This window comes from Podarcis filfolensis (genome assembly GCF_964270895.1).
Source record: "Podarcis filfolensis genome assembly, chromosome: 13".
Lineage (NCBI taxonomy): Eukaryota > Metazoa > Chordata > Lepidosauria > Squamata > Lacertidae > Podarcis > Podarcis filfolensis.
In genome coordinates this window covers 15499937-15523091 of record NC_139615.1, presented here as the reverse complement: position 1 = coordinate 15523091, position 23155 = coordinate 15499937, and the positions used below count along the sequence as shown (strand labels likewise).

General features: G+C 47.0%; 3 protein-coding genes across 7 annotated transcripts; 1 reads left to right on the top strand and 2 right to left on the bottom strand.

Annotated features, from left to right (window-relative positions):
* Positions 1-28: 28 nt before the first annotated feature.
* On the bottom strand, positions 29-7453 carry QPRT (quinolinate phosphoribosyltransferase). Of its 5 annotated transcripts, none has more exons than XM_083584316.1 (5): positions 7206-7453; positions 4564-4602; positions 3667-4223; positions 2542-2673; positions 1375-1674 (listed from the first exon to the last, which is right to left on the bottom strand). In XM_083584316.1, exons 3-5 carry the CDS (start codon positions 4216-4218, stop codon positions 1453-1455), a joined length of 906 nt encoding a protein of 301 aa, XP_083440442.1. In that variant the 5' UTR covers positions 4219-4223; positions 4564-4602; positions 7206-7453; the 3' UTR covers positions 1375-1452. The 5 variants fall into 5 exon arrangements, with proteins under 5 accessions (XP_083440443.1, XP_083440442.1, XP_083440444.1 ...); XM_083584318.1 differs by lacking the exon at positions 7206-7453 and adding an exon at positions 6352-6711 and having other exon boundaries at positions 2632-2673; XM_083584314.1 differs by lacking the exon at positions 7206-7453 and adding an exon at positions 6352-6706.
* A 417-nt stretch (positions 7454-7870) lies between these two features.
* DCTPP1 (dCTP pyrophosphatase 1) lies at positions 7871-13193 on the top strand. Its single transcript, XM_083584313.1, has 5 exons — positions 7871-7988; positions 8922-9221; positions 9642-9769; positions 10111-10221; positions 11775-13193. Exons 2-5 carry the CDS (start codon positions 8934-8936, stop codon positions 12166-12168), a joined length of 921 nt encoding a protein of 306 aa, XP_083440439.1. The 5' UTR covers positions 7871-7988; positions 8922-8933; the 3' UTR covers positions 12169-13193.
* Positions 13155-22587, bottom strand: SEPTIN1 (septin 1). Its single transcript, XM_083584312.1, has 12 exons — positions 22475-22587; positions 20829-21003; positions 20601-20691; positions 18618-18704; positions 18389-18512; positions 17249-17383; positions 16463-16580; positions 15460-15561; positions 15265-15364; positions 15007-15172; positions 13891-13975; positions 13155-13697 (listed from the first exon to the last, which is right to left on the bottom strand). Exons 2-12 carry the CDS (start codon positions 20829-20831, stop codon positions 13617-13619), a joined length of 1092 nt encoding a protein of 363 aa, XP_083440438.1. The 5' UTR covers positions 20832-21003; positions 22475-22587; the 3' UTR covers positions 13155-13616.
* Between the last annotated feature and the right edge of the window lie 568 nt (positions 22588-23155).

Sequence of the window (23155 nt, the reverse complement as noted above, 5' to 3'; positions counted from 1 at the left end):
ATTAGATTAATACACTAAAAAAAGTACATTATTAAGCATGTGTTCCATATTTATTGCATTAACCATAAGCCATCACAATATAAAAACAGGAGTGGTGGACATTATATAACAAGTTTGATGAAAAATAACAGATTAGGCCTAAATCAATAAAATCCACTTAATTAATTGAGCAGCAGATATAAATATAATGGGTGGTATTCAATGACATTTTACTCATAGCAGATCCACTGGACTTAATGAACATAGCGAACAGTGAACTCCTAACTCGGTCTACTCAGAAGTAAGTCCTACTGAATTTAGTGGGGCCAATTCCTGGGTAAATGCAATGAAGATTGCTGCCTCTAGCTTGTAAATTTCGGAGGCTGTCTATTATGAGCAACACTCAGCTGAATACTGCCCAATATTTTTTTTAATACTTTCTAGAATCCATACCAGGGGGGCAGAGGGTTACCATTATTAGGTCAAGCAACATGTCACAAAGCAAAGAGGAAGCTTTTGAGTTTCTTAGAACTCTTTGGGGCTCATGGAGTAAGCTAAGCAAGGGAGGCTGGGTGCAGCCATGCTGCCTGCCTCTGGGAAGAATCTTAAAAGATGGAATGTGGGAAGAGGCAGCAGCTATTCAAACTAGGCTTTTTGGTTGGGGAGGGATTGTGCAGGTGTCAAGTTGAATCAAGGCCTCAAGGGAAGAGAAGGCATCCAACAGATACAACTGCCATTTCCTCATCTCTTAATGTATAAAAACTGCAGGTGGCCAGCATTGCCTTAAAATTGAACTTTCCTCCTTAGCTAAGAGGGTGGGGGAAGGAGAAGTCCACCCGTAGCTACACTACACGAATCCACACACAAAGGATTTTAAGCCAATAAAGGTCTGCTTCTTGCTTCAGGGCAATTGCTTTCACCCATAGACAAATTTAAATCCACTGATTAAATCAACTAAAAGTCATTCAGATGCCTTTACTTTGACTCAAGCGGCAGAGAGTTTGGAGGGGGGAATGGTCTCTTGCAATAGATGTGGTGCTGCTTGGGGGGCGGAAGCATCCTGAAGACATTCAAGGAACAGAAATATTGAAGGTGTTGGGGAACCTGTGGCCCTGCAGCTGTTCTTGGACTCCAAATCCCATCAACCCCAGCCAATATGGCAAATGATCAGGGGTGATGGGAGTTTGAGTCCTAACATCACCTGGAAGGCCTCAGGCTTCCACACCCTGGCTTTAAAAAAAGATGAGCGTTTACTTGCTAGCTTACCAAAACGGCCTGCAGCAGGAGCTGAGCAAACACAATAGGAAAAGATCCCACCCATTATTTTTTTAGGGAGTGTCACAGCAGAACTCCTAGAGATCACCTCCTGGGATCCTTCTGCAAGAGCAGATGCAGCCTCTACCACATCCCCACCAACACCACACCTCCCGCCACCTGGCGAGGCCGCTTATCTGGGTCTCCCATCCTAAGGACTCAGAAGACAAAATTCCGCAGTGGCGGCTTGGAGGCTGGATCCCGGCAGATCTTGAGAGAGAAATCCACAGCTCTTGCTGACTGGGTGAGGCAACCGAGGGAGACCACGTCAATGTTGGGCCCCACAAACTGGGCCACGTTATCCTCAGTGATCCCCCCGCTGGCTTCCACTGTCGCCCGAGGGAAAGAGGCCTTCACCGTACTGGCAGTGGGGTGCAGTTCCTGTGTAGGAGGAGAATTGGGGAGTGGAGGTTAACGGGAACAGAGGCAGAGTCCACTCAAAAATCTCAGGGCTTATTCACACTTGTTGCCTCGCTCTTTCCAGGCACAGGTGCATGTTTCAAGCTCCATGTCCGAGCATGGTGGGATGGATGTTTTTTGGTTTTTTGCCCCTCAGCTTTCCCCACAGAAACCTGCTCTTTAGTGCTCAATTGGAGCAAACATCAATTCGGGTTTGCTCCGATTCAGCTTTAAAGAGTGGGTTTCCGTGGGAAATGCAGAAAGAAAGTGCGCTTGGAGGTTTAAAGCATGTACCATGTCTGGAAAGAGAGGAGGAAAGGTAGGTGTGGGTAAGCCCTCAGTGTCACAACTGAGGCCTAATTCTCAGATTGCCTTTGAGGGATAGTTGCTGTTGAAACTACAGTTTCACCCAAAGGGCCACATTGCCTTCTTAGGCAACTTTTGAGGGCCACAAGCTGGTGGGTGGAGCCAGAGGGCAAAGTCAGCAGGGCAACTAATGTCAATTTTACTTTTGTACTGTAGGCTAGCTACACAGTACAAAAAGGACACAGTGCTTGGGGTGGTAGAGTTGTGGGTTTTTTAACTAACACTAAAACCTGCCCAAGGCTGAGTGAGTTGGAGGCACAAATCCATGCTGGAGTCAGATGAGGACTGGGGGACCACAGCAGTAAAAATCAAAATGGATCAGTTCCTGAAGGGACTGGGTGCCATTAACGCAATGCTGTTTGACAGCACCTTTAAAGATTGTGGTGCTTTCACTTCATAGTTCCAAAAAATTCAAAAGTCAAGCCGTTTACAAAGCAATTTCAGCTTCAGCACCTGTCCCCATCTTGGCCCAGCCAAGTTTACCTGCGGAGCAAAGTTATCCAACATGATAATATCTGCACCACATTCTCCTGCCTCGAGAGCCTCTTCCAATGAACGGCACTCAACCTCCACCTTCAGGGCGAAGCCTCCAACACGGCGGGCACTCCGGATAGCCTGTGGGATGGCAACATTTAAAAAACAGGTATGAAGCAAGCTAATGCACAGTGCAGAAAAGGCAAGGTTTAGGGTTTTTGTTTTTTAAAAAAAACCTATTCCTGGTTATTGTAGAGCTCAAAATGTAATAAAAACAATTTGAAGAATCCCACTTATTCACTTCTAACGTAACAGCAAGACTTTAGCCTCTTCTGTACTGTATATTTAAAGCAGCATTTGCCACTTTAAGCATCCTAGGAAGAATTGTTAGAAGACCTCTACTGCCCTCGCACGACTACAATTCCCAGAGTTCCCCAGGAAGAAGGATTGATCGTTAAACCACCCTGGGAATTGTTACCCTGTGAGGGGTAGAGCTTGGCGATATATCGTCTAAAACCGGTTTGAAGTCCATATCATGCTCTCGGTTTCATAATTTTTGACTTGGCAATAAATAGATCACGAATTAAGATGTGTGTGTGCTGTGCATAAATCACAATGTGGGGAAAAACCGTGAAGCCAGCCAGTGCCTCTACTTAACTCCATCCTTGTTTCCAGTGCTTCCCCCCCCCCTAGAAAAATAGGTGCAGGAACTCCCACCTTTTTGAGACGGACAAGTGGTTGAGCTTTTTTTAAGGGAGCGCCAAAATTGTGCATCGACAAAATTGTGCATCAATGCCGCCGCTCTGCCCAGATTGCCTGCTGCCTCCAAAGAGGTGCCAGAACTCACCACAGAGGGGCTGGAACTGCTTATTTCAGACATTGTGATATATTGGTATATTTTGTGATGTTTAGCTGGTGCTCTATTGTGATCTTAAAAACCAGATATCGCCCAGGCCTAGTGAGGGGAATCGTTTGCTAATAACTCTTGGCGCCTTTAGCAAACCACAGTTCCCATGAGTCTTTGGGGCAATCCATATTTCTTACGATGCAAGGTTCAGATGTGGCCTTGTTCTACCACCATATGTGTCGCACGGTGATGGAGGGAAGGAGAGAGACTGGCAAAGCAACACCCACCTGTGTGATGCCGCCTGATGCCCACACATGGTTGTCTTTCAACATGATGAGGCTCCCCAGGTCGTAGCGGTGGCAAGAAGCCCCTCCCACCAGGAGAGCATATTTCTCAGGCAGGCGGAAGCCTGGCGTGGTCTTCCTCGTCCCAGCCACCTCTCCATGCCAGCCAGATTCCCGCGCTGCTTGACACGCCTTTGCTGCTGACGTAGCAATACCACTGCATCGCCCGATACAGTTCAGAGCCACCCGCTCGCCCAGCAAGATATCTTTGGCTGGCCCACGCACTTCCGCCACCCGGCTGATTGGTTCTGCCCATGCTCCCTCCGACTGGAGCCACTCCACAGAGCAGCCAACTTCAGCAAAGATGGCCTCAAAGAAAGGGAAGCCGGCTAAGACTCCTGGGGACTTGCAGAGGAGCACGGCACATTCCTGACGGTCACCGACAGCATAGCCACCATAGTCGAAGGCAGGAGCATCTTCCTGCAGCCAGTCACAGGCCAGTTGACGCAAGTGGGCAGCAGGCAGAAGGTGTGAAAGATTTGGCTGGGAGGCCATGAAGACTAGGAAGAAGAAACCATAGAGATACAGTATTAGCAAAGGCATACCAGACAAAGCCCAATAAACTAATGGTGTCACCTAGGGGTAGGAATGAGGGGTGGGAATTGCTACCCTTTGCCTGATGGCAGCTCTTCCTAGTGGGAGGAGAAGGATGCTAAATTAGGTTATCTTCCTATGATTACCTAAAAACTCAGAAAATCTGGAATGTGATAATGTTTGGGTCCCTGTGATGCTGGTGACTGCAAATGACCATCTCTCTACTTGGTTAAAGGGGCCACAGTCTGACAGCTGACCATGTTCTATATATAGGCGCTCTTCAGATTATTTGAAGTGGGGACTCACCTATAAACTAGCTCCAGCTTCTGCGCCCCAATTTCTCCCCTATACACCAGAAGAAACAATAATATCACATCAGTAAACTGGACAATTTTTATTTTCTCCACCCCTTTTCATTTTTTTATGTTAGTATAGAAATATAATGGGTTCAATTTAAAAACCCTGTTTGAAAAAAGGAAGAAATGCTAATGGGACCTTCAGTGTAGAGTCCTCTTGTACAGGATGCTAGCCAGCAACACCCTTTTGCAGGATATGCCAGTGTATTCTCTGCGCTGCCCCCCAACCAGCATTCTGTCCCAAACTTGCAAAAGTTTCCCGACATTCTGAGGCTGCCAAGCATATTCAGTTCTCATTGAACTGTTTTTTGGGATTGTTATACTCACCCCCTTGGTTTTTTTTACTCATGGTATGCTGTTAGTAAAAGGAAAGGAAGCGAGGCTCACCCTGGTTCATAGCAGCCAACTCCTAGGGGTCCCCCAATAGAATAGTTGAGGGGGCCAGCTGCCCAAAAGTTAATGTGAATTGCCATTCAAATGATGTGTGTGAGCTTCTTCTTGTGACTGATTATATGGGTCAGGGCTTACCTGCTCGCCAGTATTTTATTCAAGTTGGCACCCCTGCCCTGGTTTTTCAGGGGGAGTGGGACACTGCCAGCCCCCACCTGCCTACCTTCTTTCTTACTTAACAACCAGTCCAGCTCTCCTGCTGATCTTCACACAAAGTTTACACAGTGGTTAAACTATGGCCAATCTTTTGTGAGCATCTGTTCTGATTTGTTTACTATGCGGACGTTCTCTGACAAGGACCATTCATCCTACATTCACCCCAAAGTTATTTGCAGGGTATTTCCATTTCTTTCCGGTAATCATTCATTCAGCCTACTTTTTGCAACACATTTCCCCATTACTTTCCAAACCTCAAGCAGCCCGGGTTTTTCTTTATTACTATTAAAGTCTATTTGTTGTGTGAATCCTTCTTGCAAAATACTGACAACAGCCTTGAGGCACTCAAAGTGGTTGCATCACTGTGCCCAAAGTCCTAGGTGAGGTTACCTCTAAAAAGTACTAGGGCAGGAGTGTGTGTGTGTGTGTGTGTGTGTGTGTGTGTGTGAGAGAGAGAGAGAGAGAGAGAGAGAGAGATGGGTGTGGGGAGAAAAAACCTGGACTGCCTAAGCAAAGAGCCCTGCAGAACGGAGGTCAAAATCCAACTTTTCCTCATTAGGGTCACTTTGCCACCTAAATTCTATGGAATGAAGTAGATACTTATTTTTCAATGGAAGGATGTGGCCAGTGCTTTTTTTCTGGGGGGATGCAGGGGTATCCATACCCTTAAACGTTTTGTGAATCTAAATTTAGCTTCATTGAGGGGCAGTATTTCAGTATGAGTAGAAAAATGAGAGTACCCCTAAACATTTTTACATTTTTTAAAGAAAAAAAGCACTGGATGCGGCTATTTATTCTAACTTTTACCTGCTGCTAGTACTAGAGCTGTGTGTGTGTGTGTGTGTGTGTGTGTGTGTGAGAGAGAGAGAGAGAGAGAGAGAGAGAGAGAGAAGGGGAGGGTGAGGGTCCAGCATTTAAAGCCAAGAGCATAAAAAGGGAGCTTTTTAAAAAGCAACATATTAAAGCAATACATTTCTCCCCAAACCAAAGAAAGTGTGAACCAATAAAGAAAAAACCAACTGTTAAGTAACTAGACCAGACAAGGCAGTTCTAGGATTGCCCCTTCCACCCCTAAAGTTCTGTGGGCATCCCAGATGTAGCTAGTTTAAAAGAGGCAACGTTGGTTGCTTACCTGACTATCCAGGCTCCAAAATGTCTCTCTGCAACTTTTTCTCTTGTCTAACTGGTTGCACAAGAGAAATTTCCTGAATTCCTGAGGGGTGGGAGGCTGTACAATGAGGGGTGGGATTAGGACCACGATGATTGCTTTTGGCACTTTGGACCCTTGTTTTCCCCTTGTATAAATAACCTCTCCTGCACAGCTGTATCGTATCGGGGCCAAAGTAGGCAAAGCTCCATCCAAAGGATCAGCAATCGCACGAACAGCCTTTTAGAAGTATTGGGAAATAACGCAACGGAACATCTGCACCACTGGAAACATGGTGACGGTCTTTTCAATAAAATACTATTTCCAGCATTTGTTAAAAAGAAAACAAAATAGGGAGGGGGTAGTTATGGGAGCCGTACAGGATGATAGGTGCATCATCGTCATCATCCGTGCCGGATTTACGTATAAGCTAAACAAGCAATAGTTTAGGGCCCCACTCTATTGGGGGCCCCAAAAAAACTTAAAGGGGAAAAAAACCTGGATGTACATTTCCAAAATATAAGATAAAAAACAAATAAAACAAAACCTACATATAGCAACAATATTTTGTGTTGTGTAGCCTCCTATGATGTTAAGTAATGGGCCCTGCCTGCTAGCCTGCTCCCTAAAATATCACTGGTTTGCTCATTTCTCTCTCTTTCTTCTTAATTGTATTTCAGTTCAACAATTACTATGATAAAATACATATTTTGTTATGTGTAAATGGCTTTAGGTACCTATTAGGTCCATAAATTACCATATAGCATATATTCAACACAAAGAACAACGACAATTTGTTGTTGACAAAGGACAGCTGGGCATATAAAGGGCCCCATTACCTTCAGTAGCTTAGGGCCTCATCAAACCTAAATCCGGCCCTGGTCATCATTCTTGCTCCCTGTAAAAATCCAGACAGCTCACATGAACTGTGCAGAAAAAACCTCTCAACTGGAAGCACCTTAAATTGATGGAACTTCTATTTTTCTAGGGATAAGGCCAGCGCAACGACCCTTAAAACGAAAACGCAGATTTGAGAGGAGAATGAGCAAGAAAGGACCAGCTGCAAGTTTTATGGATTTTTGCATCTTCCCTGACTGGGGAATCCCTGCGAGAAGAAACCGCGCCTTTCACGCAGTTTCCTCCCATATATATACCTGTACAATATTGAACCTATTATATTTCTTATATTTATATTATTTTTATTTTCTTATTTAGTATTAGTTTATGATATTTTATGATATTGTTGTGGTCGATATATAGGAGATATATATAAAGTCAATCTGGATTTTTCTTTTCCTGTAACTCCTTGAGCCGGCCGCTTCTTTGCATATTTAAGACTCTATCCCGGCGCCTCTTCCTTCTATACTGTACTCGCTATTTGCCGCCTCTCCTCCGATTGGGCGCGACCCTCTGCTCGTTTTGATTGGTTGCAGTGATCCGCTCGCCTTCCACCAGCCACCTTTGATTGGGCCGCAGCTGCGTTCGTCACACCCTTTGTACCCTACCAGAGCCCAGTTCAGTGGCGATGGTGGGTTGGCTTTCCTGCCCTGAACCCGGGAAAACGCGCGTGGTTTGTTAGGAGGGGACGGGTCCTGCCTCCTCTGTTGTCCTTTGGAGCCCGGGTAGGTTGTGTATGTTGCTTTGCTTTCGTTGAGAGCCAGGCATGAGAGTTGCAGCGAATACCCAGGGAGAGGTCTCTGTGTGTTTGTGTGTACCGGGGGGGGGGGTTTCCTGTGGTTTCTTAAGGGCGAGGGAAAGAGCCTTCTGCACATGCTCAAGTGATGTGCGGTCACTTCTGTTTTTTCAGGGCGTGAGCCGTGGTACTGAAAGCAGACTTTATGCAGCTCAGCACTGGAGAGTATTGGCTTAGAAAAAATTCTAATTCTGGGTGGGAGGGGGACGCACACAGATGTGATGCACCTACAACTCCCTATGTGCCTGCAGCAGAGAAGCCACAGAGTCCTGTGCAGGTGGCATAAGTTTGAAGCACGTGACTTCTCCCAAATCATCCTGGGAAGTGTAGTTTGTTAAGGGTGCGTGGAATTGTTGCTCAGCGAGGATTACGCTACAAGTTCGCAGGACTCTTTGAAGGGAAGTGTTTTACATGTACGGTGCATAATGCAGCCAGAGATTTAGCCAACATCAGTCATATTCTGTGAAGACCCATTGAAATGAATAGACAAAACTGACTTAGGTCCGTTAATTTCATTGTGTCTACTCTGAGTATAACTTGGTAGGATACAACCTGCAGACAGTGTTCACATGTTGGAAAAGGCACAGGAGTTGCCATTCTCAGAGTTCCCTGTGAAGAGGGATTGGTCTTTAAACTACCCTGGAAATTGTAACACTTGGAGGGAAATAGGGGTCTCCTAACAACTCTCAGCACCCTTCACAAACTACAGCTCCCATAATTCTTTGGGGGAAGCCATGACCGCTTAAAGTGGTATCACAAGGCTTTAAATGTATGGTGTGAATGAAGCTTCGGCTAAATTCTTTATCCTTTGCTGCTAACAACCACTTTGTTCAGCAAGCTTCTCTCCCCGCATCTCTTTCAGGCCTGGTCAATCATGGCGTCATCGAAGAGGTCTGCCAGTGAGGGAAAGTATTGCAGAGACTGGGAGGAAGAGGAGGATCTGAAGGTCTGGCTTTGCCCCGTGGCAGGAGACAATGGCAAAGCAGCCTGCAGGTTCTGCAAGGGTACAATGCCTGCTGGCTACTCTGACCTTCGGCTGCACATGGCCACGGCTGAGCATCAGAAGCATTTGCCTCCAGGCTGTTCTGTGCCTTCGGCTGATGAGGGGCTTGGTGACCTGAAGCATTCTGGTACTGGAGCCACCATACCCAGGAGGACAGAGGTAACAAACAGGAGATGTCCTATGAGTGGGTTGTGTCTCTGTGTGAGTTGTAATTCCAGGGTTTCTGGAAGCATATCCAGAATATCTTATCGGTATTGTGTATATATGTACCTTCAGAATATCCTGTGGATAGAAATATCCTATGGATATACATAGAAGTATATAAGTACAGTATAGCATATTCTATTATTATTATTATTATTATTATTATTTTATATATTTAGCCTATACTTTTTGGGGACAAGTGGGGCTTTTGGCCAGCAGGGAATAGATTAGTGCTTGACTTAAAATAGCTGCCAGGTTTAGCTCGCAACGCCCAATCTCAACAATTTTAAACTGCCAATAGCAAACTGATGGGGAAAAAATCCTTACTAGTTGGTTGGAATGAAGGCACACAGTTACCGTGACTTCCTTTGCCAGGCATTGTTCCCATTGGCCAGTTCACCAATGGCAAAAGAGGAAGAAATGGATGAGGCGTTGGTGAGGAACAGGAACGGAAATTCAGCAGAGGCGTTTCAGTTCAGCGCTGAGCCTACCTTGGAAGACATGTGAGACACCTTTCTTTCTCTCTTCCCACCTCACAGGCCCCACATTTATGGTTGATTATAACTTCACCCTCTCCTCCTTCCCACCCCCAAATGTGGACCAATGTACAGGGGTCATTGGTGCCGTTTGGGACTGGTAGGGCAGAAGGTGGGGAGACTAACAGTAGGTGGCGCCAGAGCCAGTGTAGGCGGAGCCATCCCCTGGCTGGTTGTAAGTGGCAGGGAAGTGGAGACTAGCCAAGAGCAAGTCTGAAGCTGCTGTGGCAGTGCCCCCTTCGCCCTAATGGACCAGCCTCTGCTGAACACAACATCAACCTCTCTTCACCTCTCTGTCTCTCCCACAGCCGAAGACTCCAGTCTGGTTTCACAGCCGAGCGTGGCTGGGGGAAGTACCACCAACCTCGGAATCTGCTGCTTGCCCTCGTTGGGGAGGTTGGGGAGTTGGCGGAGCTCTTGTGAGTATGGGTGACGGGATTGCAGAGTAGGCCTCCCTCCACGGGCAGTATTTTGGGGAGGGAAGGGAAGGAGAGGATGTAGGTCTAAAGGTGCTTTCATAGAATCAGAAGGGTCCTTGGCGATCATCCGATCCAGCCTTTGCCAACCTGGTGGCCTCCAGAGGTTGTTGGACTACAACTCCCATCAGCTGGCACCACCTCCTGAGGTAGTCTGTTCCACTCTCAAACAGCTCTTACTGTCAGAAAGTTCTTCCTGATGTTTAGTCGGAATCTTTCTTGTAACTAGAATCTGTTAGTTCGAAGCCTGTCCTCCAGAGCAGGAGAGAACAAATTTGCTCCGTCTTCCATGGGACAGCCCTGGAGATATTTGAAGATGGCTATCGTATCTCCTCTCAGTCTCAATGGAACGGTTTCCCTCTGGAGGTTGTGGACTCTCCTTCCTTGGAGGCTTTTAAGCAGAGGTTGGGTGGCCCTCTGTCATGGATTCTTTAGCTGAGATTCCTGCATTGAACTAGATGACCCTCAGGCTCCCTTCCAACCCTACAGTTCTATGATTCTTTTTCAGGCTAAACATACCCAGCTCCTTCAACTGTTCCTCACAAGGCTTGGTTGCCAGACCCTTGGTTGACCTCTGCACACGTTCCAGATTGTTAGTTTCATTCTTAAGTGGCATTGCCCAGAACTGGGCACTCAGGGTAACACTTCATGCATCTGATGGAGTGGTCTACAGTTGACGAAAGCTTACGCCACAATAAAGTTGTTAGCCTTTAAGATGGTGACGGGGTGGACCCCTTTTCAGCCCTAGAGCCGCATTCCCCTTTCCCAGAGACAAAAGTGGGCAGAGCAATCAGTCTAAAGGAATTTAACCTTCCATTGGGCCTGTAGGACAGAGCTATTCCGCCTGGCCTTTAATTTGAATTCAGCCTGATCTTTTATTTCCCTTCTCTTCCCTCCCCCTCCCCTTTTATGAAGATCACCTGCTCTGAGACCCCACAGCTAATTCTCCCCTGGCCTCCTCACTGGCCCAAATAAGACCAATTCAGCCAGCTAGCCCTGGGGATTATCTAATGCTTATTTCCCCTAAATTGATTTTTGATTTTTGAATTTTATTGTTGTTCATGTTTTTATACTGTATTTTATGCTGCTTTTATAATTAAGTGTTTTACTTTTTTTTGTTAGCCGCCCTGAGCCCAGTTTTTGAACCGGGAAGGGCAGGGTATAAATGAAAAATTATTATTATTATTATTAAATTTTATCTTTGTAAGGTAGGTTAATGTCTACACGCATCTTTCTCTGCCCTTCAAGGACACATTTGAGCCAGGCAAAACCTCTCAAGGAGGCTGGGGGAAGAGGGTGAGTCCTAAGCAGAGTTCCAAGAGCGAGGCAGAGAGGCCTAGTGGGCGCAGTCAGCCCTCAGGTGCCTCTCTCCTGCTTTAAGGTGTCCCAAGAGCCTTTGCTGCAACAAACCACCATGACTTCCCTTTGGAAGCTTCAAATCCCTTCTTAGCTCCTTTCCCTCCTCACGCCATCGTTTCTCCCCTGTTGCCCTTTAGCCAGTGGCGGGGAGAAGCCCCCGAAGGCCTCCCGGGCTGGACGGCGCCTGAGCGTGAAGCCCTCTCCGACGAGCTCAGCGATGTCCTCATCTACCTGGTGGCTCTGGCGGACAAGTGCCGCGTGGACCTTCCCTCGGCCGCCCTCCGCAAGATAGGGAAGAACCGCCTCAAATACCCGGCTGAGCGAGTTTACGGGTCATCCAAGAAATACACCGAATATGAGAAGCAACAGGACAGTGCTGCTGCTTCTTCCGGAGCAGCAAGGGGAGAAAACTTTTGTGTGGCTTTGGGAGGCTCCCGTCCTCTGGACACAAGCTGCGGGGACTCAAATGGCGCTGGGGCTTCAGGGCTCAGGCAGGGCAGCGCCTCAAAACAGGCCTCTACTTCGTCGTAGTCTTTTGTGAGAGGAGTCTAGAAAGCGCTAATGCAAAGGGAGCGATGTGGGGAGGGAAGGATGCTGCCATTATTTCCTCCCTCTCCTTTTATGTTTTTGAAGGTTTAGACTATGCTCACTCCAGTGAGGAAAGGAGCCCTATCTGGCAGGGGAATTGAAAGTGACTAGTCTGTGGGGGAAGGCCCTTCACTTTGCGCAGGCATTATGACCTTACCTCAGATGTGAAACTGACAAGGGCCTCCTGACTAGGGCCCAGTTAGATGCCTCCATCTTAGTTTTTGTTTTTTAAGAAAAGAAGCTGTGGGAAGCTGCCTGTTTGAACTGATTAATGGGAGGTTAGGGCTGCTTTGCACCTGGATTTTTCCTCAAGCTTTTTCCCCACTGTCCATTGGTGTGTGTGGAAGAGATGCATTTCCCCCATGGGTGTAAGAGCAGGTTGAGAAGCCCCTTTAAGCAGAGAAATGGTTGGAGGGGGGACCCTCGCCAGTCCTTCCTCTGCTCAAACTGGCAGTCTCCTGTGGCTGTCTTCATTTTAATACGTACACGGCCTTCAGCTCCTGAGAGACTATATCTTTTTCAGGCTGCGTCGTTGTACGTCCAATCAACAACCATATTGGCTTTCTTGGTTACAGCATTACATTAAGAGCTTAAGAGTTACAATTTTTCTATTCTGGAAAAAAATGACTTGTTTTAGTATTGTCTCCTTGAGGCCTCATCCGCTGCCCAGTTTTTCAGCTATCCACGTGACCTCATGGCCCACATTTCAAATAATAGTGCAGCACTTTTGTTGCTGAGTACTTTTGTCTGTCACAGTTAAATTTGTCTGGAGAAATAATCCTGAATAAATAGATCAAGTGGAAGTGAAAATAGGAATCCATAGAGGAGCATCTGTTTGATGACAGGCTTCTTTGGAAATACATATTTTGTGCATGATAGTTTGTGGGAAAGTAGATGCATACAAATGATTTGGAGATCTGTTAGGAAGCCAGTCTTCAGCCTTGTAAAATACATTTTATTTCCATTGAGCAGTCAGTCATTGTGTCTTATTGAAAGATACTAAAACAGTCAGTGGACAATGGTGGGGCGAGGGGGCGGGTTGGAGAAAGAAGGGATATATATACACATATATATGATAGACAGGTTATCCAGTGTGATAATTTCTTAAGCCAGGGTTGGGGGACCTGTGGCCCTCTGCATATTGTGGGGACTCCAACTCCCATCAGCCTCAACTAGCATGGGCAAAGATCAGGGATGTTGGGAGTTGTAGTCCAGTAACATCTGGAGGTCCACAGGGGTTTTCTCTCTCAAATACATAGCATACCCACCGACACTTAACTCTTCCATTTCCATTACCAGTGTGGCCCCCTGCTTTGGCCACATAGAAGCAGAATTAAGTCTCTTTCCATTGGGATTCTCATAGCACTGTGGGAAAGGAGCTCTGCTGCTTTTCAGAGGTTGTCATGCTGCTCCCCTTTGCTCTGCAGCATCTGTGCCTGCATCTTCTGCAGCATTTCCTGCATCCGACGGAGCTGGACAAAGAGAGACGAGAGAGAGATGCTGAGGCTGCACTTGCCTTTGGGGTGGACCCACCTTTTTTGTATCGCTTGCCGAGTGCTAAGATGCAGCTGCTGAAGGACTCAGATCTAACATCGGACAGGGTCAGCAACTGCTAACTCCAAGGGAAAACACAAACACAAAGCCTTAAAACGTGCAAAGACTCACCTCCTCGTCTTTCTCGCGAATTAATTTCTCCGTCTCGGCCAGAGGCAGGAGTGGCAGCTCAGTGGCACTTTGACGTGACAGTTTCCTAGGGAGGCGAAAGAGAGCTGGTGATAGGACATGGGAAGATCCTGGCTCCTGCTTGTACATTAGCTCCGGGGAAAGGCTGTAGCCCAGGGGTAGAGCACACCTGCCTTCCATGTGGAAGGTCCCGGGTTCAATCCCCGGCGTCTCCAGGTAAAACTGGCGGAGAACCCTGCCTGAAATTGGAAAGCTGCTCCCAGGCAGTGTAGACCAGCGTTCTTCAACCTGGGGTGCCCAGTCATAGCTGGACAACAATTCCCATCAGCCCTGACCACTGGCTAAGCTGACTGGGAGCGATGGGAGTTGCAGTCCAACAATATCTGGGGACCCCAGGCTGAAGAACAATGGGTGCAGGGCATTGCTGAGCTAGACGGACAAATGGCTGGACTCTGCGCAAGGCAGCTTGCTATGTTCACTGGATCATACCAATAAAGCAGTGTAGCATAGCGGCAAAGAGTGAGTGTAGCATGGCAGGAAGATAATGGGTGTAAGGCAGGATTCCTGGTTAACTATGAGCAAACAGCAAGCTAGTGTATGCAGCACATTCCGCCCTGCCTGCAAGCAGGGAGTGGGCTACATATGTACCCCTACCTGAAGCATAACTAACACGTCCCCTCGCAGCTCTTTTTCGCAGTCCTTAAGCCAGGATGTGGGGAACCTTTGGCCCTCCAGATGTTGCTGAACTAAGACTCCCATCAAGCCTAGCATGGTAGGACCTGGGATGACGGGAGCTGTAGTTCAGCAACATCTGGATGGGCAAAGGTTCCCCACATCTGCCTTAAAAGTAATTTGTTAAATTGCCAGTAGGGAGTTAAGGAACTGGGAACTGCCAACTTACTCCTTGGTATTTGCTGGATAAAACTTCGTCTTTTTAAAGGATATATCAGTGTGGAGTCTGCGCAGTTCCGTTTTATGATCATTTTCTTGTCTTAAATTAACCAGACTCCCTCCAGCCTCTTTGCTCATCTCACAACTGAGCCCTCTGCCCTGGCCTGTCCAAATCCTCTTCCCTTACAGAAAACAGAATCTGCTTACGCGCGGCTGCTGCGGTCTCGTGCCCCAGGTCTGGTCAGACTCTGAATGCACTGCGCGCGGTAGTTTTCGTAATGGACTTCGTGGGTCACATCCTTTAAGTCCTGCATATGGGTTTGAATCAGCATGTTCCGAAGTTTGAGGAAGTCGCAGTGAGCCGCGTTTTCCACTAGTGGGTGGGGTGGGGGAAATAGGAAGTCGAGATCAGTAACTTCCTTTGACACAGCGCCCTCTGCTGAGTGCCCTCTTAATGCAACTTACCTTCCACTGTCCCCCAAGGATATTGCCGTCCCCGGAACACTTTGTCCTTCGACTCCTTGACCACCTGACTGGATCCAATTACAGCAAAGGGGATGCTTTGCTGCAGGAAGAACGCCAATGAGGCCTATTATTGCTCCACCTTTTCCATCCCACCCGACACTTCTCCCCCACAAAGACCAGACCAGAGCTCCTCACCTTCATCTCCGCATCCTGAGCTTTGAACTCTTCGTCTTCATCTGAGTCACAGTCAGGAAACTCATAGATATTGATCCCGTTTTCCTCTAACTCCTGCCGGATCTGTATGTCCAAAGGAATCAAAATGTGGAGCTAAAATACCCATGAAATGTAGCTGTGCAGAGGACAGGACTAGCAGTGGGGTGTGTGAAGAAATTGGCTCCAGAGGTGCAGGTACTGCAATGAGATTTCCTGTAGAGAGTACTGGAGGCTCCATATCCTTACGTGTCAGGGAACTGCCATCGGAACTAGCGGAGGAGGCGAGGCTCGACAGCGATGCTGGAGAGGGGCCAAGCAGGGAGAAAGGCAGGTCTCCGGCTGGGGAAGAAAATCAGCGCAACACCAGGGATAGAGGGGGGCCAATGGGGGAAGCAGAGAGGAGGCTCCAGGACTCTTCGCAGGAGACCAGCGAGGAAAGCACAGGTCCTCCGCTGCCCACACCCACCCTGCACAGAAGACTTCCGCGCAGGGAAAGTAGGCGGCGACTTGGCATCAAAGAACTTCTTTGCTGGAAGAGGTTCAAGAAACGCCCACTGACGGATTCTGCCAGCAACTGAACAGCCACGGAGTCGATGGCTGTCCAGCGAGAAACGGTTTAACCAGGCAACCTAGCCCAGAGCGGCGGTAACTTACGCACAAGCAACCCCTAAAGCCATTACATTACGGTAAGGTGTTTACTTCAGACAAGTGTGCTACTTGCTGCATGCATCTGTTCCAACCCAGCATATATGAGTTTTCCCTTCAACACCCCTTTCAGAAGCCTCCCACAGGAACATAGGGGGCTGCCCCACATGGTGTCAGGCCATTGGTCCATCCAGCTCAGTATTGTCATTGATTGACAGAGACTCTCCAGGGTTTCAGGTAGGGAGTCTACCTGGAGAGGCTGGGGATTGAACCTGGGACCTTCTGCATGCAAAGCAGATGCTCTTCCAGCTGAGCTATGGTGGCCTTTCCCCTTTCTCACCTTCTCTTTCTTGCGTTTCACCTCTGTTGGAGTCAAGCTGTCCGCCTTTCCAATCACCGGCACAATATTGACTTTGTCGTGGATGGCTCGGAGGAATACAATGTCCAGGGGGCGGAGCCTGTGGCAGAGGGGCGGGATCAAAATCCTTGACCCCTCTTTTCAGAGCCCCTGGCAGTTCTGCCTCCTACCCCCACTAACCCCTGGAGTCTCAAAGCTGGGCTTGTTTGCACAATTTGTGTTGAATTGTGATTGCCCCCTCTCACCATTCATTTCATTTTTTAATAAAAACATTAAAAAACAATCAGCATTCCAGCCCACTTAAGATCTGGCTGCCAGGTTTGTGCTGATAAGCTGGGCCGTCAGCACTAAAGGAAGTTGGCACATGCTCAGTGGCACTTTATTATGCTGCCACTCATCCCAGAAGAAGAAGAAGAGTTTGGATTTGATATCCCGCTTTATCACTACCCAAAGGAGTCTCAAAGCGGCTAACATTCTCCTTTCCCTTCCTCCCCCACAACAAACACTCTGTGAGGTGAGTGGGGCTGAGAGACTTCAGAGAAGTGTGACTAGCCCAAGGTCACCCAGCAGCTGCATGTGGAGGAGCGGAGACGCGAACCCGGTTCCCCAGATTACGAGTCTACCACTCTTAACCACTACGCCACACTGGCTCTCAGCAATGAACTAGGTGCTGGAAATAAAAACCATGGAGAGCTGCTATCCTTTCAAGCACTGAAAGACATGATCCTGATTCCCTATGGCCACACCCTAAAGCTCCACACATCTTACCCATGTCCAAAGGGTGACAGGACATAGAGACAGCAGTGGACACGCCCATCCTGAATGTTCTTGCGGTCCAAGCCACTCTCATCTCGAAAGTACTGCTCAAACTGTGAATCAATGTAGTGGGCAATTGGCTTCCAGCTGCAGTAAAAACCAGGTAGCAGAAGAAAGGGGATGAGGTGGTGAGAAGGCCCCATTGCTAGTCAGAATCATACACCCCCCCCACCGAATCCTAGTTTCCTTAGCTACATTTACGTAATGAGGGGGACTAGAGCCTGGATTGATCTTTAAAGGCCAGGAGGAAGATCAGCTACTTCCACATAGACACATATCACTTGCCTGTTGTCTGAGGGAATGTCATAGGGCATCAAAGTTCTATCTGAGACATAGCAACAAACCATGGTTTCCTGTGGCGTGTGAGCTATAGTTTGTCCACCAAGCCAGGATCTTAAGCCCAATTTGGTTGGCATCACGTATGAATCCGAAAGCTATGGTTTGGCCCATTGCTTCGCTCTCAAAGGCCACTGCTTGCAACAGAATCTGGGGGTCCTCAAGATAAGGAGGGGAAGAAAGTAGGGCCCACACTGTTATTTGCTTGTAACATCTGAAACAGTTAACATAAGCCATGGTTTGAGGTCTCAGTGCAAACCAACCGTCTGTGGTGCTTGCTCTACAATGAAAACCAGTCATTGGAATAGGGTGGGCAATCCTTTTTTCAGCCAACGGCCACATGTCCTCCTGGATAATCTTGCCAAGAATTATATACAAGAAGTGGGTGGGACCTGTCTTTTCCTCACTGCCCTCCTCTTATTTCTCTTTCATATACTGCTTTCCCCCCTCCTGCCACCTGCCCACTTCTGCACTAGATGTTATAATTGGGAGCTGAACATGCATGTATGAACTCTTTCCTCATCCTCCATCCTTTGGGCTTTCAAAAGTAGACAAGATATGCTTTCTTCGCTTTACTCTCAAAGACCCAATAAATATTGGCTTTCAGCACCCCTAAATTTGGACCCACTTCCCACCCATGAATCCTTGATTTCCCCAGATCTGGGTCCCAGATCCCACCTTCCCTGCTATAGCACTTTTTCATCCCTGTGCTTATTCAGAACTGGGGCACAGGAATACATCCAGCTGGCCTCTTACCACTCAGTGTTGTCCACTGCATCGCCAAATCCTGGGGTATCGATCACCGTCAATTTCACTTTCACCCCCCTTTCTTCAATGTCTACCGCATGCTTGATAATTTCCAAAGTCTGGGGGATCCTGCCTGCGAAGTGGGGGAGGCAGTGCAGTAATAGCAATGGGGTCACACTCTCAGCTCTCCCCACCCCATCCAAAAACATTACAGACTGGAGCTGCCATCAGTCCTTACCTTGCGCATCTGGAAGTATCCGGTCCTTGTATAGATCTGTCAAGAAGAGGCTATTGACAAGAGTGGATTTTCCCAGCCCAGATTCTCCTATTGAATGAATGAACGTGAAGGTATCAGCTGATGATCCTTGAACTTGGAGGAACTTGATTAAGACAGGAATAAGCCTGAGAGACTAGTTTTCTGGTTTTCAGGTCTGGAGATGCTTGAGGGATTTTATTTCTATGAATTCCGATGCAAACCTGACCTCAACGGATGCCTCCTGTACTGATCATCTTTCAGTTATGTCTCCAAACTTTGCAATGCAGTCCTTGGCTCAAAAAATGCACCAACATGAAAATGCATATTTTTTTAAAAAATAAGACAGTTTAGAAATGCTTACAGTGGAATAAAATACAAATTTACTTATCATTTAAACAAATTATCATACAGGTATTTTTGTGTGTATTTGTTTTTAATGTAGATAAATGCAGCAGTGGTACAAAAACGAATTTATGAATAAACATAGTAATTTAACACAGTCTGGAAACAGACTGGTCTCTCCAGCCCTAGTCAGGATTCTGATTTCTGTCCCTACCTCTGGAAGCAGAATATATCCTAGTGCAGGCTTCCTCAACCTCAGCCCTCCAGATGTTTTGAGACTACAATTCCCAGCATCCTTGACCACTGGTCCTGCTAGCTAGGGATCATTGGTGTTGTAGCCCAAAAACATCTGGAGGGCCGAGGTTGAGGAAGCCTGTCCCAGTGGGTTCGAGGAACAGGCCTGAGAGACTCTCCTCTCCTATGACACCTAAGAAGAGGATGTGTCTCAAGATACATTCTAGTGTGGCTTGGAACAAAAGGCAGCCAAATTGCCCACTGATCAGTCGCCATCAGTGCTTTGACCAGGGGGTTGGGCACCTTTCTTCAGGGCAATCCCTTCTGGTCACACTTTCAGGGTCCACCAGCCAATGATGGGCAGGCCAGAGACAAAAGTGGGCCGAGCCATTCATGTGAATGTTACCACTGTATAGTAGGTTAGTTTCTACACAAGCACGCTCTCCCACTCTTCTCTATCCAGACAGCCAAAAGGCTCGATCACAGGTCAAAGCAATGGCAGACCTTGGGCTTTAAAATTTCAGCAGCGCCACCAAAAGGAGGAGGAGTATCAGGAAGAATGGATGAAATTTAAAGACTATTTAGCTAAATATGTTAAGATAACTTAATTGGAAAAGCTTGCAAATAATAGACAGGCTTAGGATTTAAATATGTAAGGATAAGACTTAAGATGTTTAAAGCTAAATTAGAAAGAATGAAAGACGTTAAGTGATCAAGTTAATTTTTTGAGAAAATCGATTTTGGAAAACTGTTAAAATGATATATAATGAAATTCAACCAAGGGGATTTGAGGAAGTCACTTAATAATGTTACCAAGATTTAAACAAGATGTATGTATGTATGTATGTTTGTCTGTATGTTTGTTTGTTTTGAATTTTTGAAAATTAATAATAATTTTAAAAAACTTCAGCAGCGCCTTGTGCGACGCCAAATTTCAGTGCCCTCCCCCCCCCAACTCGCCTGCCGTTGTTTGTCATTGTTGCAGAGCGCCCTGCAGCACCCTCTCAGCTCGGCACCCAGTGTGGGGGAACCAGTCGTGCTCCCCTAAATCCACCTCTGGTCAAATACACATTGGACATAAAATGAATGTGTAGTGTTGAAAGCCCAGTCGGGGACGGGGAGGAGAGGGCTGTGCCCTACACAGTGCCCTGAGGACCAGGCAGAGAGGCCTGAATGGCTGCACTTGGTGCGCAACCCAGAGTCTCTTCCACAACCTGGTCTGAACCATGCAAAATGCAACACTTAAGGGCACCTCTTCATTTTCCAGGACAAAACAGCAGGTCTGCAATAGCATGGAAAGGAAAGAGAGCCGCAGGGAGTGTGTCTGGGTGCATTCAGGGGTGTTGGAGCTGGTGAGGATGGAGAAAGTGGGTCTTTTCAACACGTTACCTGCAACCATCAGAGTGAAATCAAACCCCTTCTTTACGGACTTTCTGTGGACTTGGGTGGGCAGAGTTGCAAATCCAACGTAATCTTTGTCCTGAGGCAGACAAGAAAGATAGCGTCAGGAGGAGGCATCCCACTGTCTGGTCCTTCCAAGGTGTTCAGAGAGAGACTCAAAAGAAAGCAACTCAAAGGAAGAAAGGCAAAAGAGAGTCCCTCTTACGGGTTTCTTACCATAATTGGTCTCTAGTTGTAGGGAGGAGACGCTGCAGGGATGTCAGTGTGCACCTTGTTGGCTCAAACACCAACTTCCTGTGGCGGTGAAACAGGAAGCCAGATCTGCACCCGTATCAGAGCATCGTCATCTCCCATTGGCTGGCCTATTTTCGTTTCCCTCCTTTCCTTCCACCTGTGGGTAGCACACATTTCAAGTTAAAATATCACTGCTTGGAAGGTTGTGTGGGAGCTGACTGACGCACTGCCTTTTCCTCAGCTCTTATGCTCATGGGACAAGTTTGTAAATGGTGACTGAGGTCACTTCTCGCCCCCTTGCTGCGACCCATTTCCTCACAAAAACAGTGCTCAAGGGGGCTTATGAAACAAGCACACACAGAAGAGAGGCTTTGGGTACATTCACATTGCCACTTACTCTGCATTTAGTGCGCTCCCTGTGCCGGTTTTTGAAGCTGCATTTGCATGACGTTTAGCCACAAGCCGTATCAGACCTGTAGTTTCTTGGCAAATACTGCTGTTTGGTGCGTTTTCCCCTCTAACCAGGTTCAGTCCAACTAGAAAACTTAAGCCACATTCACTTTGTACTTAAAAATGGTGTGGACATTTGAGACAGGCATCACGCGTGCGCAGACGAGCATGCATGCACAGGTGACAACTTCACGAAGAAGAAATAAAATCATTATTGAAATCATAATCAAATCAAGAGAACACATTTTGTGTGTGGATGAGGAGAGTTAGACCTAATACAGTGGTACCTCAGGTTACATACTCTTCAGCTTACATACGCTTCAGGTTACAGACTCCACTAGCCCAGAAATATTACCTCGGGTTAAGAACTTTGCTTCAGGATGAGAACAGAAATCGTGCTCCGGCAGCGCGGCAGCAGCAGGAGGCCCCATTAGCTAAAGTGGTGCTTCAGGTTAAGAACAGGTTCAGGTTAAGAATGGACTTCCGGAACGAATTAAGTACTTAACCCGAGGTACCACTGTATAAAGGAGATTACCCAGTGAAAGCAAGCTCACACCTCTCATTGAGTTTGTATATGTACTTAAGGTACATATGTAAGGGGCTCGTTTGTAATTATATTTTGGGAATGATTCATGTTCTTATGTGTTGTTTTATACTTTCTGGGTGTCCCGTGATCTAGTGCTGGATTTACGTATAAGGTAAACAAGCTATAGCTTAGGGCCCCACACTCTTGGGGGCCCCAAAAAATTTAAAAGGAAATAACAACTGGATGTACATTTCCAAAATATAAAACAACAACACCTACATACAACAACAGTGTTTTGTGTTGTGTAGGCTCCTATGATGTAAGTAATGGGCCCTGCCTGCGAGCCTACTCCTTAAAACATCACTGGTAAAATACATATTATGTGCAAATGGCTTTAGATACCTAGTACATCGATAAATTACCATATAGCGTATATTCAACATAAAAAACAGCAACAATTTGTTGTTGACCAAGGACAGCTGGACGTATAAAGGGCCCCATTACCCCTTCAGTAGTTTAGGATCTCATCAAACCTAAATCCGGTCCTGCCATGATCATATTATAAAGCAGCTCTTTCTGTGCTATAAATCAAGCCCTGCTAGGAGGCGATTCTTTTTGTTTTCCAATATATTTCTTATCAATAAAAATAAACCTGTGTGTTGTGAGCAATTTTGATTCTGAAAGTGTGGCCCAGAAAAGAAAAGAAAAAGCCTTTGAGCCTCTGCATTGGCTCTCTCGCAGCTGCCTTCGGTATTGTGTCTGTTCCCCACCCAGCCTCTAGGGGGCTCCTGCTCTCCCTGTACTAATGCAGAACACAGGAAACAGGCAAGCAAGCATATATCTGCTGTGTCTGTGTGTGATTGGTGGAATCCACAGATTTTGCTCCAGCTGAATTCCTGCTGCTCCCCCACCCTACCTTTTTTTTTTTTTTTTGAAGGCAGACCCACCACGCAGAGTGTCTGCCACTATTCAGCTCTGGATGAAACTAAAGCACGTGTAAATGGGGCCTTCCAGACTGTTGCGATTTCCAGGCAGGACTCAAGTTAATGTGCCAGTAAGTTCAGGTTTTGCCGTTATAGTTTGCCTGGAGAGTTTTGCACAGCAAACCCAAAAGATCAGATTTTCTGCAATAAGGAAAGTGATGGGAAAGTGCACTGGGAAGGGTTGGAAAGCCCTTTCTTGGATGCAGCGTCGCCTGAGCTCCCTACAAACAGATCGGGTTGAACGCTTAGTAAACAGGGGACTCCTGCACCCGAAATACTGTACCTGTAATTTCATTTATTTATTTATTTTCTTCCATCGCTGTTGTCCTTTCTTCTGTCATGAAAGTTAG